Source organism: Diachasma alloeum, unplaced genomic scaffold (genome assembly GCF_001412515.2).
Source record: "Diachasma alloeum isolate Michigan unplaced genomic scaffold, Dall2.0 Dall_scaffold_00428, whole genome shotgun sequence".
In the NCBI taxonomy this organism is placed as follows: Eukaryota; Metazoa; Arthropoda; class Insecta; order Hymenoptera; family Braconidae; genus Diachasma; species Diachasma alloeum.
In genome coordinates, this window is record NW_021680567.1 from 218,470 (window position 1) to 237,440 (window position 18,971).

Sequence of the window (18,971 nt, forward strand, 5' to 3'; positions counted from 1 at the left end):
CCCCCCCAAAGTTCAACGGACGAAACACCTTAAAAAGGATCTATCGAATTTCGTGAATTTTTTCATGAATATAGACATTAATAAGCTATAGTCATTGACACTAATTAAGATTCAAGTTTTCATATGGATTCGAAAAAATTAATATTTTTCCAAAAATCGACTTTGCAACAATCACTCAAAAAATTATCATTAAAATGAAATCAGTCACAGCTCAAAAAATTAATAACAATACGCTCTTCATTCTATCGGAGTAAGATAAGAGTTGCACAAATTGTGGTTAAGTTACATCACATTGTTCATGCGATTTGAAAGAGAAAATCGTTTCTTTCTCTCATGATTACTGAATGAAGTATCAGTAATAGTAATTAAATCCGGATTTGAAAAGGATCTTTCAATGTCTTCTTAATCCAGTTAGAAAATGGTGAGAACAGTATCATTGCAGATGAAGATACAAAATACCGTCATGATCTTTTTATATCAAAATCTCTATCTCTGTTAAACTCAGATATCAGTTTATTAAGGTAAATACTTATTCATGATGATTCATGATCCTGATTAAAGCGCGACTATACGCTGATTAACACTCCGTTGGTAGCGCAGTAAGTGCCACGCCGCACCAGCACAAATCGACATAATGATAAATTTGAAAAATCTAGGAAAAACCTGAGAAAAATGAACAGTGATCTAGATCGTATGCTTGAAAAGTCCTGTGAGTCCATTTTTATGTTGAATGTTACCCTTAATTATACGTTCAAGCTCAAAGTTTCCATGTTTTTCAGAAAATTCACCTTATAGACGGTACACTGCCGAAAGTTACGGAATAAAAATTTGAAAATCTAACTACTTATGATATTTTTAGCAGATATTTTCATTGATTGGCCTTCTAGACACTTCAAAACGAGATGTCAAATTTTTTCAAAATTTTCTATAGCTTTACTGCAGTGTAATTTAAACAATGAAAAAAAGTGCGGTGCGGCTTCAACGTCAATTCATGGTGCCTCCTGTGAGGTTTGAACTCACGACCTCAACGGGAAACTGCGAGTGACGTGTGCACACAAATATTCTAAATAAACAAAAAACGTTCTAAAAACTCTCAAGCATTCCTCGACGAATCATCACGTCAAGCAACACTTCTCGTCATCCATCAACCGTCACTCCCGTTCCAGGAAGCATCACCGTCCAGCAGGTCTCCGCACCGTGAAATAGTGCAAAAGATAAGTATGCTACATTCATCTTCCTTGCATTCAATTGCTCAATTTTGCTCATTTTATTGTTATTTTCCCATTCATTTATATTGTTTATCTTTGTGTAGCTGTCGTGTGAGCAGAAAAGTCGTCTGCTCGCGCGCATGCGTCAGCGAGTGTATCTGTGGAGTTCATAGCATTAACACGCGTTAAATCGAATTCGTTATTTGTTGATAACATCTTCCCTTTTCAAACGACTTACTTTTATTGCAATTTAACGTAATTTAATTGGGTTTTAGTTCATTATTTGATACATTTTAACGGAACCTAATTGCTTTTTCTCAGTTATTTGGTAAATTCAATTATCATAAAATAGTTATTTCATCTTTTCAAGTATTTTATTAATTTCTACAAAGTTACGTCAGTTTCATTAATTTAAAATACAAACTTTTTTATAAGAAATTCAGAAACTTTAAACTTTAAAAAATGGAACTTTCTCAAGAAGAGAGAAAACGCGTTGCGTACCTTCAACAACGATTGAATTCTTTTACCACTCAATTAGAAAAATTAAAACAATACCTAGAAGGCCTAAATGTTGATCCCACAAATGCTAAAATGCGCCTGAACAGTTTGTCGACAATTTATGAAAATTCCTTAAAGTACAACGAAGAGTTAACCTTACTCCAATACGAGAATCCTCAAGTAAACGCCTTTTTGGATGTTGAGTCTCGATATTTCGAGGTGGCTAGTGCAGTCACAAAATTGCAACGAGTCGAGCCACTTCTAAGTTCTACTTTGAACCCTAGCAACATCACGATAACCGAACGGCAAGACTTACTAAAACTCCCTAAAATTCGAATCCCTGTTTTCGATGGTAAGCGTGAAAATTGGGCAACATACAAGAACAAATTCATTGCTCTTATTCATTCTCGAATTGACATCAGTGACGCAGTGAAGTGCAATCAACTCTTCCACTCTCTCACTGGCCAAGCTCTGGCCAAAGTCGACCAATTCGATCCTAGTGACAAGGATTATCCAAAGGCTTGGCAAACTCTTTTGGATTTGTATGATCACAAACGAATTGTGGCCGTAGAACATCTAAATGCCATTCTCGATCTTCCTCAATTCACCAAAGCGTCTGCTGACGACTTATCGACACTTTTGGACAAGGCTCGTCAACATCTTCATATTTTGGAGGGTCTTGGTGCTCGATCTGGTGACGATTTCGTTGTTCGTATCATCGAATGCTGCCTTCCTCCAGTAATCAGAAGAAAATGGCAAGATAAACTTGAGATGGATGAACTTCCAAGGTTGGACGGCCTTCTCAGGTTCATCCAAACTGCTATCTTCAAGCAGCAAGCTTTGGATTACTCATCCACACCTAGTCGTAATCACAATCCGAAAAAGAGAAGAGAAAATCTTCCTCAGTCATCTAATAAAATTGCTAAGACTACCACACAGCTGATTGTTCTTCCTCTTAATCCACCTCTTTGGTCTGTCCGAACTGCAAGGAAGCTCATCGTCTTTTCAAATGTCCGGCATTCAACGGACTTGGTGTTCAAGATCGTTGGAATCTTGTAAGAAATATTAAGGCCTGTCAGAATTGTCTTTGGGTTCATCAGTTCCCTTGTAAAAGCGATGAGCGTTGTAAAAAATGCATTATCCATAACTAGTTGTTCTGTTAACATTGGAGCAGTTGACGGTCTGTGCACTGTTTCGAAAAACTATGTTCAATTGGTTCTTCATTCAAATTACAATAACTTCAAACAACAATTAAATTTGTTGCTAGTGCCAAACATTGCCGATGCAGTGCCTAATGACACGTTCCCTCGAAATCAATTCAACATCCCTAAGAATCTCCAACTCGCTGATTCTCAGTTTCATCTACCAAGGTTAATCGACCTTTTGTTAGCTTCTAACACCACGTTGTCGGTTCTGTCCATTGGTCAGATTAAAGACTCGTTTAGGTTGGATCGTTGCCGGCGGGTCTGAGATGCTGACTTCTTCAACAACCACTCTTTGCAATGTCGTCAAATTGAACAAACTTATTGAGCGTTTCTGGTACATCGAAGACTTTGATCATGAACCCGTTCGATCTCGTGATGAAATTTCCTGTGAACAACACTATGTTACACATACCAAACGTGATGTTACTGGAAGATACATAGTTCGACTTCCATTCAGAAATTCCAAATTCAATCTAGGTGAATCTCGTAGGCAAGCCCTCAAACGCTTTTCTTCCTTAGACCGAAAACTTTCATCGAATCCTCCACTGGAATCTGAGTACAGCAGAGTAATGGAGAAGTACATTTCTCTTGGTCATATGACTCTTTGTGATCAAACTGAAGGTGGGTATTATCTTCCTCACCATGCCGTCATCAAGGATTCCAGGGAAACCACCAAGGTTCATGTAGTGTTTGACGCCTCGGCCAAAACTTCTACGGGCATTTCGCTCAACGACACCCACCTGGTTGGTCGCACTATTCCAAACACCATATTCGAACAAGTTCTTCGATTTCGCACTCATCGCTGTGTCATCACGGCGGACATTGAAAAAATGGATCGTCAAATCCTGGTTCACCCAGATGATCGACAGATCCAAAAGGTTTTATGGCCCTATCAGGGCAAGCTTTGAACTTTCCAACTCAACACTGTACCTTTGGTACACCCGTTGCTCCATTTCTAGCAGTTTGTACCATCCAACAACTTGCTCGTGATGAAGCACACGATTTCCCACGTGCCAATAAACTTCTTCTCCGTCACTTCTATGTCGATGATTTCATCTCTGGTGCCGATTCTTTAGATGAACTCTTAACTATCCGTGATGAGATGATTGCTTTATTATCACGCGGTGGTTTTGTCATTCGACAATGGTCGTCTAATCATCGTTCAGCTTTGAACACCATCGAAAAAAGATTCTTTGATTTAGACTGTTTGATCAAGAATGATCCAGTCCAGAAAACCTTGGGAATCATATGAGATGCCCAAAATGATCTGTTGCGGTACACCTTGAGTCAGGTTAACCCGAACGTCGCTGCAACAAAACGCAAACTCCTCTCTGAGTTATCGAAAATCTTTGATCCTTTAGGGCTACCAGGTCCTGTAACTTTATTCGCTAAAGTCTTAATTTAAGACTGCTAGAAGGCTAAGGTGACTTGGGATGAGTCTCTTCCTCAGGATGTTCACACCAAATGGACATCGTTAGCACTTCAATTACCAAGGTTACAAGAAATCTCATTTTCTCGACAAATTCAAACTGGTCTGCAGTAAATCTCGAGTAGCACCCTTGAACGGACTTACCATTCCTCGATTGGAACTCTGCGCAGCCACCATCCACAAAAGGTTATATCTCGAAACTAAGGCTCAGTTGGACTTCTCCATTGATCAGGTTTATTTGTGGTCTGATTCCACTATCGTTCTTTGCTGGCTAAAGAAAGCCCCTCATCTTTTAAGAACTTTCGAATCCAACAGGGTTGCAGATATCCAAGTTTTAGGAAATCAAGTTAGCTGGAGACACGTCCGGTCTGAGGACAACCCAGCTGACGCATTGTCGCCAGGACAACTTCCATCCGAATTCGTCAAAATTCTCTCTGGACTTCAGGTCCTAGATGGTTAGTTCTCGATCAATCCCAATGGCCGTAGTCGATCGAACCTTCGGTCACTCAAGTGCCTGGGCTAAAAAAGAGCATCTGCCTACTCACTAAAATTTCATGTGAATCGATTTACGCTCGTTTCTCGAACTTCGAACGATTTGTAAGAGTTGTTGCTTACATCCTGCGTTGGAAGAATCCACAAGCTCCTCGGAATCGTCCACTCTCTGTTGAGGAAATCCACGAAGCCGAATATCGCATCTTCATGATGGTTCAGCGTGAACGATTTTCCATCGAACTCCGAAAGCTTTTCACCAATCAATCTTCAGGGGGTTCAGTCCGTTCATGTTTGAGGGGGACTCCTTTTGATCAATTACATCCATTCGTGGATGACAAGGGAATCCTCCGTGTGGATGGACGTCTCAAAAGGTCGGAACTTCCTATAATCAAAAACATCCCATTTTGTTGCCCACTAAACATCCTGTTACGGATATGATCATTCGACAGGTTCGTCATTCAAATCTCCATGCAGAGATCCAAAGCACTCTCCACGCCATTCGAACCAAATTCTGGATCTTAAATGACAAGGATCAAATTAGGAAACTTGTTCGTCAATATGTTGAATGCATCCGCCAGAAACCAAAGTTGGTTCATGCTCAGATGGCTGATTTGCCTAGAGCTAGAGTTAACGAAGCACCAGCTTTCTCTCGAACAGGTGTTCATTTCGTTGGACCAATTCTCATCAAGGAGAAGAAAGATCGCAACCGATCGTTCCTCAAAACCTACGGTTGTGTGTTCGTTTGCATAGTTCCTAAAGCCGTACATATCGAGCTTGCCACTGACCTTTTCACCGAAGGTTTTTTATCAGCTTTTCGAAGGTTTGTCAGTCGTAGAGGGGTTCCTGGACATGTCTACTCTGACAATGGTACAAATTTCGTTGGAGCGAACAGAGAATTCAGCGAACTTTATGATCTCATTTCCACCCCTGATTTCAAAGAGATGTAGGAAGCACTTTGTCCAGGCGCATCGAGTGGCATTTTAATCCGCCACTGTCTCCCCATTTTGTAAGGATTTGGGAAGCGGCCAGCGTTGCCAACCCGCGGCGCTCGGATCATGGAATGGGGTGGGAGAAATAATGGTATTTCAGAGGAAATAATGGTATCCGCCGATAAAATAGGGTTCTATGAGAAAATTCAAAAGTTTTGTATCATAAACTTTTTTTAATAACACAAATTAACACAAAAATTAGTATAATCTTAACTCTCAATCGAGACTTCCTCGAATAATTTTTTAGCAATATAAATATTAAATAATTTCAAGTCTCAATCTGGACTTCTTTGAATCGAGTAGTACCTACGTCATCTTGAACATTTTTTAATAATATAAATATTGAATAATCTCAAGTCTCAATTTAGACATCCTCGAATATCACATCCCCTCCGTCATCTTCTTCGTCTTGCTGTCATACTTTCGGATTTTTTGGCTTATCGTAGAGTGAGTCTTTGGTCATCCTCGACAACATCTCTTTGGTAGGTCTGAAAGCAACACAGCCACCGCTAGCCACGACATGCTGGATGGTAAACAGGGTACCTCGATCGGTGGATACGATGAGGCGATTTCTCAATTTCGTCTTTATGAGGTCGACTTTGGTGAACACTCTTTCGCTGTCGGCGTTTGAATGGGGAAGCGATAACACATTGAGAACGCAGCGACTCAAATTCTGAAACAAATGGACATCGCCATCGTTCTTCAAGGCCAACAGTTTCGCCCAGAATACATCAGTGTCCAGTGCCTTCATCTCGTTGTCAAGAGGGTAGCAGCAAAGCCGGCGCCTCTCGTCATCAATGTCCTGGTAATTCTCTTTGGCACAAACTCTGGGGAGCATGAGTAGAAGAGGACCGAGAGAAGGCGTTTTCTGTCGTTCAATGCTTGACAGCGCGTATTTGGGCTTGAAAATTCTCAGGTTTTCCAAAAAACTATTCTCAAAGTCATATCGCTTTCGTACCTCAAGACAGGCAGAGATTAAAAAGGCCTGACATTGCTCTCGAAAATGTTTCAGTAGATCCGGGCGTTCCTGGATCTTCCTGCTCTGCTGCTCTTGTAGCACCTGTGCCCCCAGATACATCTCTTCAATTGGAAGATAATGGGATTTATCCTCAGGGTCCACTCCTGATAATGAACGAGAATTCCCGTAGTATCTCTTCATGAAACTATAAAGGAGGGTCTTATACAGATCAACCATGGCCTNATGAGAAAATTCAAAAGTTTTGTATCATAAACTTTTTTTAATAACACAAATTAACACAAAAATTAGTATAATCTTAACTCTCAATCGAGACTTCCTCGAATAATTTTTTAGCAATATAAATATTAAATAATTTCAAGTCTCAATCTGGACTTCTTTGAATCGAGTAGTACCTACGTCATCTTGAACATTTTTTAATAATATAAATATTGAATAATCTCAAGTCTCAATTTAGACATCCTCGAATATCACATCCCCTCCGTCATCTTCTTCGTCTTGCTGTCATACTTTCGGATTTTTTGGCTTATCGTAGAGTGAGTCTTTGGTCATCCTCGACAACATCTCTTTGGTAGGTCTGAAAGCAACACAGCCACCGCTAGCCACGACATGCTGGATGGTAAACAGGGTACCTCGATCGGTGGATACGATGAGGCGATTTCTCAATTTCGTCTTTATGAGGTCGACTTTGGTGAACACTCTTTCGCTGTCGGCGTTTGAATGGGGAAGCGATAACACATTGAGAACGCAGCGACTCAAATTCTGAAACAAATGGACATCGCCATCGTTCTTCAAGGCCAACAGTTTCGCCCAGAATACATCAGTGTCCAGTGCCTTCATCTCGTTGTCAAGAGGGTAGCAGCAAAGCCGGCGCCTCTCGTCATCAATGTCCTGGTAATTCTCTTTGGCACAAACTCTGGGGAGCATGAGTAGAAGAGGACCGAGAGAAGGCGTTTTCTGTCGTTCAATGCTTGACAGCGCGTATTTGGGCTTGAAAATTCTCAGGTTTTCCAAAAAACTATTCTCAAAGTCATATCGCTTTCGTACCTCAAGACAGGCAGAGATTAAAAAGGCCTGACATTGCTCTCGAAAATGTTTCAGTAGATCCGGGCGTTCCTGGATCTTCCTGCTCTGCTGCTCTTGTAGCACCTGTGCCCCCAGATACATCTCTTCAATTGGAAGATAATGGGATTTATCCTCAGGGTCCACTCCTGATAATGAACGAGAATTCCCGTAGTATCTCTTCATGAAACTATAAAGGAGGGTCTTATACAGATCAACCATGGCCTCATGAAAATCTGTGATTACAACTTTGGCAGACTGAAAATAGCTGTTGACTTCAGTGAATTTGGGGAGAACCCAGTGCAGGAAGAACAAGAACAGTTTATTGAACGGATCATTCAAACTTTCGTGAATGGACTCTGCCGCCTTCAACTTGAGTGCTAACCACTGATCATTGAAAAACAATAGCAGAGCAGGCCATTGTTCGAGAATTCTGTCTACCACTGATGCTAACGACAACCAACGTGTCTGGGATGGATGCAAGAGTTTGTGGATTTCAACGTTCGTAAATATCTGGAATTCCACGTACTCACTTTGCCTCTTACAACTGCTATTGAAAAAATTGTAGATATTGCGAGCTAAGCCTTCACAACTACGTGGTAATTGTTTACAAGCGTCGCTTGCACAAATATGCAGTGAGTGGCAAATGCACTTTAGGATCGTAATGTGTGGATAATCTCGCTTCAAACGACTGGCAACGGAGTTATGCACACCCATCATAACGCTGCAACCATCAGATACAAAGCCTACGACATTTTCCATTGGAACCCCTCGCTCTGTGAAGCTTTTGATGATGTTGTTGTACAAGTGTTCTGCTATTGCACTTGTTACCTTCCCAGGTTCCAAAACCTGTATCAAGTCCCAAAATTTCGATACAAACTTGCCTTCTTAAGGCATCAAAAATTTCATCACTGCAATATATATTTTTTTCATTAATTGCGAATGAACAATATCCAGGAGATCCAGCAGCTGATAGAAGCCATATAATCAATGCAATTTTCAGGAAAGAAAAGCATTAAAATATTTAATAAAGTTATCCGAAGATAATGAATTTTTCGGACATTCCCTTCATTCCTCGCGTGAAAAATGGTATACCATGATACCATGATGGGCATCATGGTACATGGTATCGGAGCCAGTTTCATGGTATAGATACCATGATAATAGTATGGTTGGTAACACTGGAAGCAGCTGTAAAGAGTTTTAAACATCACTTAAAGCGCGTTTTGAAAGATCACAAGCTCACTTATGAGCAACTTAACACCTTTCTCATCGAAATCGAAGCGATCTTGAATTCGCGACCTTTATGTACTTTTTCAGTCGATCCCAATGATCGCTTAGCAATAACTCCAGCTCACCTGTTGATAGGTAGACTATTCAACGCTCTGCCTGAGAAATCGTTTCTTTTAGTTCCAGATAATCGTTTGTCTACATACAATTTCATCACCAAGGCCAAACAAAATTTCTGCAATAAGTGGCACAAGGAATATCTCCACGAACTACAGACTCGTCACAAGTGGCAGGACTCCACTGGTGAACTAAAACTGGGTTCAGTAGTCCTCCTCATGGATGATCTTGTCATCTGTGCACGATGACCACTGGGAGTGATCGTCGAAGTTTTCCCTGGGAGTGACGGCATCGTCCGAGTTGCATCGGTTAAGACTGCTGGTGGCATCTACAAACGCAACATCACTTGCCTGTCTCTTGCCTGTAACTTAGTTGCAGTCTAGCGTACCAAGGATTGTTAAAAAAATGAATTGATTTAACCTGATTCATAACATTTGATTGTAATACTATTTCGCAGATTTCGCCGGGAGTATGCTACATCGTAACCCATGTGAAGGCTTGAAGCTGCGTTCGCATGCTGGCCACAAGCGGTGGCAGCACCTTACAAGCGCCGTTCTCGCTGACTTGTGCGCGCGCCGACGGCTGTATATGGCGTCAGAGTAAAAAACTGACACTGAAGCGTGTGTGGAAAGCTAACAAAAATCCAAAATTTACGAAGTCATCTTGACTTGAAACTTAATTGAACCAACAAAATCAGCAACTTAAATAACAAATAACAAATCTAGTGCACTAGTTAACAAGAATTTAAAGCAAGGTGGCTGAGAATTCGCAACAAAGCAAACGAACGATCATCGGTACGAAATCACACGGTTTCGTGTCCTCACGTGGCACAGAAGCCACGCTCCTAAGGACGCAATTAAAAAATTGCGCCAAACAACCCCCAAATTAACCGAAGTAATCAAAGTGTTAGTTTAAGCTCATTATCGGCATGTGTGGACGCGTGCTGGCCGTTGCTATTGAATCGTTAACCTGAAAAACACATTCTGTTGTATGTGTGTGTGTGTGTGTGAACCCACGTATGACACCGCCATTCGCAGTGAATCCTTTAACTTAATGTATTTACAATAATAAATATGGGTTTTTTTATGCCAAAAGGCTTTTTTCCATAAAACTGTGTTCTTCCTTTTTTTTTTCTTTTTGATAATTCAATGCAGCTATTATACCACCTAGGGTATGATAGCCTTCAACGTCAATTCACTAGGTAAATAAGTAACAAACCGCCAAGATGATCCTTTCCATACATTGATCAGTTCTAGATTACGTAAAAACGCATCGATTGAAAAAAACACACGCACACGAATAAATTGATGGTATGCTTCCGAATGGTTTTAGCATAATGAATTTTGTGCACTCTCGGGTATTTCTCCCCCCTTTTGCATTTTTTATCTTTCTCGTCCCCCATCCAAACTCTTTCCAACCTGATGCATCGCATTCGCTAAAGGTTTGAAGAAAACCTAAGTTAGGGGAAATTAGAAAATAGATTGAGATATAAACTTTAATATCTCTTAAATTAACCATTCGATTTAGCCCATTTTCAATACAAAACATTGGGGTGCAAAGAGGAAACTGCAGGCCAAATTGCAAGTTCATATGTTCGTTTTTCCAAAAGTTAGAGGCCTAACAAGGATTGTGAACGAAAAACCAAAAAATGGAAATATCTCAGAAACTTTGTGTGAACGGGTATGCATATTTTAGCTCCAAAAGTTAGCAGACCAAGGTCATTGGATCGGGTCGGTGAAAAACTCAAAAATACGTACTTTTTGTATGCTTTTTTCTACTGAAAAAATTAAATTTTCTGCTCCAAAATGTTCGCCTAAAATTTGATTTTTGAGTTTGGGCCATTTATCTAGCAGACCAATGTCATCGGATTGGCATAATTTTCATAGTAGCGTGAAGTACTAATTGTGTGCTGATTTTCTGCGGAAAAATTAATCGATTTTTCCCGAATTTTCCGCGAATTTCCCAGGATCTTGAAAATTCGTATAATGCTGACAGATAAATGGCGGGTCTCACAGACCCAACGATGTATAAAAAGTTTCGATGAATCATGTGCTCCAATTTGAAGTCCACAGAAAATTTTCTGCTGTAAAATTTTCGCCGAAAATTTGATTTTTTAGTTTGAGCCATTCATCTAGCAGACTAATGTCATTAGATTGCCATAATTTCCATACTAGCGTGGAGTACTAATTACGTGCTAATTTTCTGCAGAAAAATTAATCGATTTTTTCCGAATTTCCCGCGCATTTCCCAAGATATCACAAAAGGTCTAGTTACGATAGACAAATGGGGGATCCCACGGATCCAAGGATCTGCAAAAGGCTTCGATGGATCATGTGCTTTGATTTAAGGCCCAGTAGGAATTTTCCGCACTATTCTTGAATGACCCTAGCTTTATCGATCAATAAGACCCAATCCAAGATGGCCTCCGTGGGTCCCAAGATGAATCAATAGCATCGATGAATCATGTGCTTTCATTTAAAGCCCAGTAGGAATTTTCCGCTCCATTAACAAATGACCTAAGCGTCATCTATCAGTAAGACCCAATCCAATATGGCGCCCATGGGTCCCAGAATGAGTCAATAGCATCAATGAATCACGTGCTTTAATTTAAGGCCCAGTAGGAATTTTCTGCTTCATTAACACATGACCCAAGCGTCATCTGTCCGTATGACCCAATCCAAGATGGTGCCCGTGGGTCCCAGGATTAGTCAATACCATAAATGAATCATGTGCTTTAATTTGAGGCCCAGTAGGAATTTTCTGCACCATCATCTAACGACTTGAGTTTCAGTGATCAATAAGACCCAATCCAAGATGGCACCCGTCGGTCCCAGGATGAGTCAATAGCATCGATGAATCATGTGCTTCCATTCAAGGCCCAGTAGGAATTTTCTGCACCATTATCTAACGACCTGAGCTTCATCTATCAATAAGACCCAATCCAAGATGACCCCCGTGGGGTCCAGGATGAGTCAATAACATCAATAAATCATGTGCTTTGATTTAAGGCCCAGTAAGACTTCTCTGCATCATTCTCTAACGACCCAAGCTTCATTGATCTGGGTAGCCGTATCCAAGATGGCGCCCCTGGATCTCGAAATGAGCAACAACCTAAGCTTCATTGATTGGTATGACCCAATCGGGATGGCCTTCTTGAGTTGCTGCTCCATGAACAAAAGACCCAAGCTTCATTGATCAGCTCCGTCCATGGTGGCAGTCCTGGATATTCTAATCGAGTCCAAAATAGGCACAAAATTAGGAGCTTTCAGGCTTTTTTTTGGTGTAGACTTTTGTTTGGTACTATAATAGCATTCCTATAAATGAAGTTTTTTAGATTCGAGCATCAAGCTAGCGCGACAAATGTGAAAAACCGATAAAAACAAAGTATATCTATGAGATAATAAGGCGCTTTTTAGCTACTAATTGATATTGGAGGGAACAAAGTAGGAGACAAAACCTACAGAACAGATGGGGATATGAGTATTGTGAATCCCCCGATTTGAGCACTACTCATTGAAACAAATAAAAATTTCGGTGCTTTACCTCCTGCCGATTTTTTTAGAGAATTAATTGATCGAATCATTTTTTCCTGCTTCTGCTCCAAAATGGAGCGTGAGAATATGTCATAATCTACTCGTGAGATATGTACGTCGTAATGCCTAATGAGTCGATGCTCACTCGTTGAATGAATTTCTAAAGAGGTTAGTGAGAAAAATATGAGAATCGACTGAGGTTTTAAGTTTTTTTGCATCTGTGGATAGAAGAATTCTGTTCAAAATATCAATCACTTCCTTGAAAAATATGAAGCAACATCACGTCTAACATAGCCATGTTTTTAGAATGTACTCTCATCATTATTTCTAATAAATAGTTTCCCATTTTCCGCATATCATTTTTCTATTTCCTATAACTATCATAAATGAGAAGCTTCAGTTGATTTCCTCATTTATTTCACCGATGTCGGTAAATTAAGAGGCAGAGCATCCTTGAAAATTATTGGACGCATCAGCATCGACTCATTAGTGATTACTATGTATATAACTCGCCACTATATTATGAGATATTTTCTTGCTACATTTTGGAGCAGATGCGAAGGAAATGATTCGTTCAATGACTTCCGAGTCATCAACAGTTTTCATGTGTTATCCGAACCTCTCCCATGTAGTAAATATTTTAAAGGTGTGTGGGAGTAATAGAATAAGTACACTAAGATAATCCTTTTCACTATAAAATAATCCGTGGTGTATTATAAAACTGCTTGACAATAATAGTAATGTGGAATGCGAACATAAATTAATGATCTCAAGGAATAATCGAAAAAGTTAGTTCGATGTGCTCTCGCCCTCGTTGCTGGACGAAAACTAAACTCGATCTTCACTTCCCAGTGGAGATCTTCAACGCCGTATCCCTCATCGTCAACGCTGTATTCGTCATTTACAACGCTGCATTCGTCATTTGTTTAGACGAGAATTCCTGGCCTGCGTCGCCGAGGTATCCAATACTTCGAATGTGTATTTTATGGCGCTGGTGGTCCCCCGCATAAGATCGTCTTTGTTCCAGTCCCAACAAAAAGACCTCTCATGACACCCCGGAAAAATTTCCCCACACCCATATCTACTGAAATTCTTAAATTTTCATTCTAGGAATGAAAGTGTGGGACATTTTTTTTTATGGTGATTCACCGACATAAGTCGAATAAATAAGAGAATAAACGAAAATTATCCATCTATGGATGGTTAAAAGGGAAAAGAATGATGTGCAAAATATGAAAGACTTTTTTGTTTGTTCAATAAGGACGATGATACATTACAAAAAAAAAAGATCAGCTTGGGCGTTATGTTGGTTCATATTTTTTTTTTTTTTAAAGAGTCATTGATATTTTGCACAGAATTTTTTTATCTAGAGAACAAAAAAATGAAGACCTCAATACATTCTTATTTCTCTCACTGAGAAAACAAACAGATGACGCTTGGGTCATGTGTTAATGAAGCAGAAAATTCCTACTGGGCCTCAACTTAAAGCACATGACTCATTGATGCTATTGACTCATCCTGGGACCCACGGGCGCCATCATGGATTGGGTCTTATTGATAGATGACGCTTAGGTCATTTGTTAATGGAGCGGAAAATTCATACTGGGCTTTAAATGAAAGCACATGATTCATCGATGCTATTGACTCATCTTGAGACCCACGGAAGCCATCTTGGATTGGGTCTTATTGATCGATAAAGCTAGGGTCATTCAAGAATAGTGCAGAAAATTCCTACTGAGCCTTAAATCAAAGCACATGATCCATCGAAGCCTTTTGCAGATCCTTGGGTCCGTGAGAACCCCCATTTGCCTATCGTCACTAGACCATTTGTGAAGTCTTGGGAAATGCGCGGAAAATTGGGGAAAAATCGATTAAGTTTTCCGCAGAAAATTAGCACGTAATTAATACTCCACGCTAGATGGCCCAAACTCAAAAATCAAATTTTCGGCGAAAATTTTACAGCAGAAAATTTTCTATGGGCTTCAAATTGGAGCATATGATTCATCGAAACGTTTTATACATCGTTGGGTCTGTGGGACCCGCCATTCATCTGTCAGCACTATACGAATTTTCAGCGTCCTGGGAAATTCGCGGAAAATTCGGGAAAAATCGATTAATTTTTCCGCAGAAAATTAGCGCACAATTAGTACTTCACGCTACTATGAAAATTATGCCAATCCGATGAGATCGGTCTGCTAGATAAATGGCCCAAACTCAAAAATCAAATTTTCGGCGAAAACTTTGGAGCAGAAAATTTAATTTTTTCAGCAGAAAAAAGCACACAAAAAGCACGTATTTTCGAGTTTTTCACCGACCCGATCCAATGACCCTGGTCTGCTAACTTTTTGGAGCTGCATATTTTCATTGATTGAGATAGACGACATCGAGACGAATATTGTGAAAAAAAATATTTAAATCGGTTGAGAAGTTTTTGAGATTTTGCGAAAAACGATTTAGAAACAAATGGCGATTTCTCAAAACGGGCTGCATCGATTGGGCTATAATTTAGCACACAATTAGGCCTCATTAATATCTATAATCTGAGTAAATTTCAGATTTTGTGGAATCATTTTAGCCCTTTAATTCGTCAATTTCCTAAAAGTTGACCACCAGGTGGACATGGGCACATACACAGAAGGTGTTTGTTTTCGACCACTCTCCATCATTTCCAAGCAAAATTGTAAAATCTAAAAATCGAACGATTACAAGGCTTCCATTCGGAAGTAAAAAGAAAAAAACAAAGAGAATTAGAATTTAAAGAAAAAAATATCCAACATTCAACGAAGGCAATTTTTCCATAATAGCTTTTCCCGTTTGATTATTCAATTTGCGAAAAATTGACTTCCGAAAGGGTCTCGCTTGTTAACCGCCCGGACATGGTTACCAAACATTGTGTCTTTACCTTCCAGACTATTCTACATCATTTCCGAATAACATTAGAGAATGCGAAACTCGAATGATCGCAATGTTTTTCTTCAGAAACGAAAAAATGGAGAAATACCATTTTTTAAGGGGAAAAACGGAAATAGTATATTTCAGCACGTGTGGGGCAATTTCGTCTTTAACGTGTGTGGGGTTTACCGCATGAGCCGAAGGCGAGTGATGTAACCACACACGTTAAGGACGAAATTTCCCAACAAATACTGAACAAAATTTCATGTCACGAAGCCTGAAACCGGCTGAATTAGACACGAGACGTGAAGCGTCGAGTGTGTAATCCAGCCGGTTGCAGGCATGAGTGGCATAATAGTATATTTTGTCATTACGGCCGTAAAGCGGCGATTTATGGACGAGTAACCATCACAGTTTTATTATAACGGCCGTAGGCCGCAACAAACACACATGACAAAATAGTATATTGTGCACCAAGGGCGGAAAGTGGACTCGACAGATACCACAAAAATAGTATATTTCTAACCTAGGGAAGGAAAATAAAGGATCCTCAGCTGCCAGTGCAATTACCAGCCGAGCCGAAGGCGAGGTTGGTAAGCACGCGGCTGAAGGTCCTTTATTTTACTTCCTGTGGTTAGAACGCGATTTTCCGTCTCGGCGTAGGCGCAAAGTCAGAGTTCCCTCCCGCGAAGCGGGAGGGAAATGTAACTTCGCGCCCGCCGGGACGGAAATAAGATGTACTGTACGTGCATGTGAAAAAGTGAAACTTTATGCACTAGTAACACAATATACTATTAGAGACAGAAGTAGCGCTTCGCGTGTCCTACGACTATCCCTGAAAACATTACCCCACTCCTATTAACATTCTCCTTTTTTCGCACTCGTAACGTAATATACTATTACGCGCTCGTATTGAAATATACTAATTTATGTCACTCGCCCTGAGAAACCACAATTCTAACCTCGCGTCGCTTGGTTAGATCGAAATTTTCTACGCCCAATGACATAACATATTGTATATCACACGGTGATAAAAGTATTATCTGACTCATGTGATTATAATCCTCGGCTTAGGCTTGGATTATAAGGTCATAAAACAATGTATATTCCAATCTTTCGCAGCAAAAATGAATTCATGTTAAATAAAGTTGAAAAAATATGGCAGAAAAACGAAAACCTACTGCGCATACCTCCCTTTTCAACTGAGTTTATAGTCTATAAGTTTAGGACAAATTTCCTAAATATCTGGGGAAATTTCGAGAATGATTGCGATTTTGTACGCGAATGAACGGTCGACAATTAGTGAAATGTCTCATTTATTGAAATTCAAGGGAGATACTGCAATTTTCAAGAGGACCTTTTTCTCCAAGTCTACCCCCAAAGATCATTATGGAAAGCCATATTCAGAGATATATACCAACAAATCATCTGGAAGTCAACTTGACTTATCTTTTTCTATTCCTTTGCAATGGAAATCTTATTTTTCATGAGTTTCTAGATGGAGAATAAACATACTCAGTGTGCAGCTGTCTGAGATATCAATTTTATAAGTGTGGTCCAAATATTTGACGTTGAATGTTAGTATTCTAGGTATAGAATTTTTAAGATTGCTTGTCCCTGGCTTGATTGAATTATCTTGATTACTCTCCTGTGTTTTATTTTGATTGGAAACATCTGCGGACGATGAGAATGTTACAACTGGCACTCCCTGCACAACCTCCATCATTTCAATATCTGGACTCATTTCTGATGGCAATTGCTGTGTGTCGTGGTGCATGACATTGTTCAAAGCAGCCTGTTTCATATTGTAATAAAATTTCACGTTACTCAATATTATCGGGCATATTTTATTATCGCTCGGAAATTACTGACGGTGATTACTTACCACTAGGTCCCAATTAGTGTTCTCGAGGTGCATGATTGCCTCGCCAACATCATCGATACCCGAGCAAGCCTGCAAAAATTTGTGCACTGATGGGTAAATAGGGAATAACATTTTTTCTTGTATTCCGTTCGATAATCACATTTGTCGTATATTCATGACAGATGATTCCAATGACCCATAAAATCGAGGAATAACCACAATACAATCATCATTTTTTATCAGCAAACCAATAAATGTTTTAATTACTAGCAATGTCGTGCTGGAAAATCATTTAACATAATGTTTGCTCAGTGAAACAGTAAATAGGTATTATACTATATTTGAAAAATTGATTTTTACCTGGAAATCGGCCAGAGTAACCTCACGATTTTCTGACATTGTACGACGTTTTATCCACCCTAATGCACTACAAAACTGAATCGAAGTTGAAAATTTTCCCTCAGTTTTCTTTGTTTTAATTCAATGTTTTGGGCTGAAAAATCATTTATTGTACTCTGGAGTACAAAGCACGAACTGTCGACACGTTCACTAGTGCAAGGATTTTTAAAAAACAAGTCGAACGATAAGTGTGAAAAGAGCAATACAAAGCGGAATCCAAAATTGAAGTTATGGGTTCATGGTATAGGGTAAAAAATACAAGATCGTCGTTAATTTTAAATTATCTGTGGCGCATTAACAAGAGTAATCACAAATACTTTTTATTTGAATTTAATTCATAAAAATTCGGATTTTATGGTTATTGGTCATTATGTTACGCATTACGGGCATAGAGGCAAAGGGGATAGAGTAAAGTAGAGACTGTTTTCGGGGTTCAGACAACCCCAAGCGAAACTGAGTATCATCCCACGGGAGGGATGGCGCCACGATCGACAGTCGGTAAAAAGGTTGGGGCCTAATTTTCCAAACTTCAAACGTCAGAATGTACGACATGACCGACTAGAAAATTCCCAACGATATAAGTGTTCGATTTTCGAATGGGCTCAAATTCACCAATGCTCGACTGGGAGATATTTCGACACTTAGAAATATTCGACATATGGGACATTCCATGATAACTGAGCCACCCTGGATTTTTTTGGTTCTCAGAGCAGGGATTATAGGGGTAATCAGCAGGGGGGGGCTTGGTTTGTACTTTTACAACTCTACCAGAGATCATAGGGGAGATGAGCAGGGCCAATGTAAAGTGTTCAACAGCAAAAAACGTAACGGTGGTGCATGGACTACGATGGAGCGTACGGAACTGTCGGTATGGTAGGGTCCGAGCATAAATTTGTCGATAACCGGAAAGGGGTTCTCAATACGGTAGCTCTTCGCATTTTGTAATAATTGTCAGGAATGTAAAATCGAACATATTATAATCAATAGTATAATGAATGCAGAATGTAATGATCTAAAAGTCTTTTCCTTTTTCTCGACATATTTATTATTGACACGTAGGTAAAAAAATTCATGGAA

The 18,971-nt window shown here is 39.8% G+C and overlaps 1 protein-coding gene across 1 annotated transcript in view; it reads right to left on the minus strand.

Annotated features, from left to right (window-relative positions):
• Positions 1-18,295, minus strand: part of LOC107042162 (FAS-associated factor 1) — a 218,078-nt gene extending 199,783 nt beyond the window's left edge. Inside the window, exons 1-3 of the mRNA XM_015263074.1 lie at positions 17,856-18,295; positions 17,517-17,585; positions 17,147-17,426 (exon numbers count right to left, since the gene is read on the minus strand). Coding sequence (XP_015118560.1) covers positions 17,147-17,426; positions 17,517-17,585; positions 17,856-17,894 — 388 coding nt within the window. The 5' untranslated portion in view covers positions 17,895-18,295. The remainder of the gene's footprint in view (positions 1-17,146; positions 17,427-17,516; positions 17,586-17,855) is intronic.
• Positions 18,296-18,971: the final 676 nt, after the last annotated feature.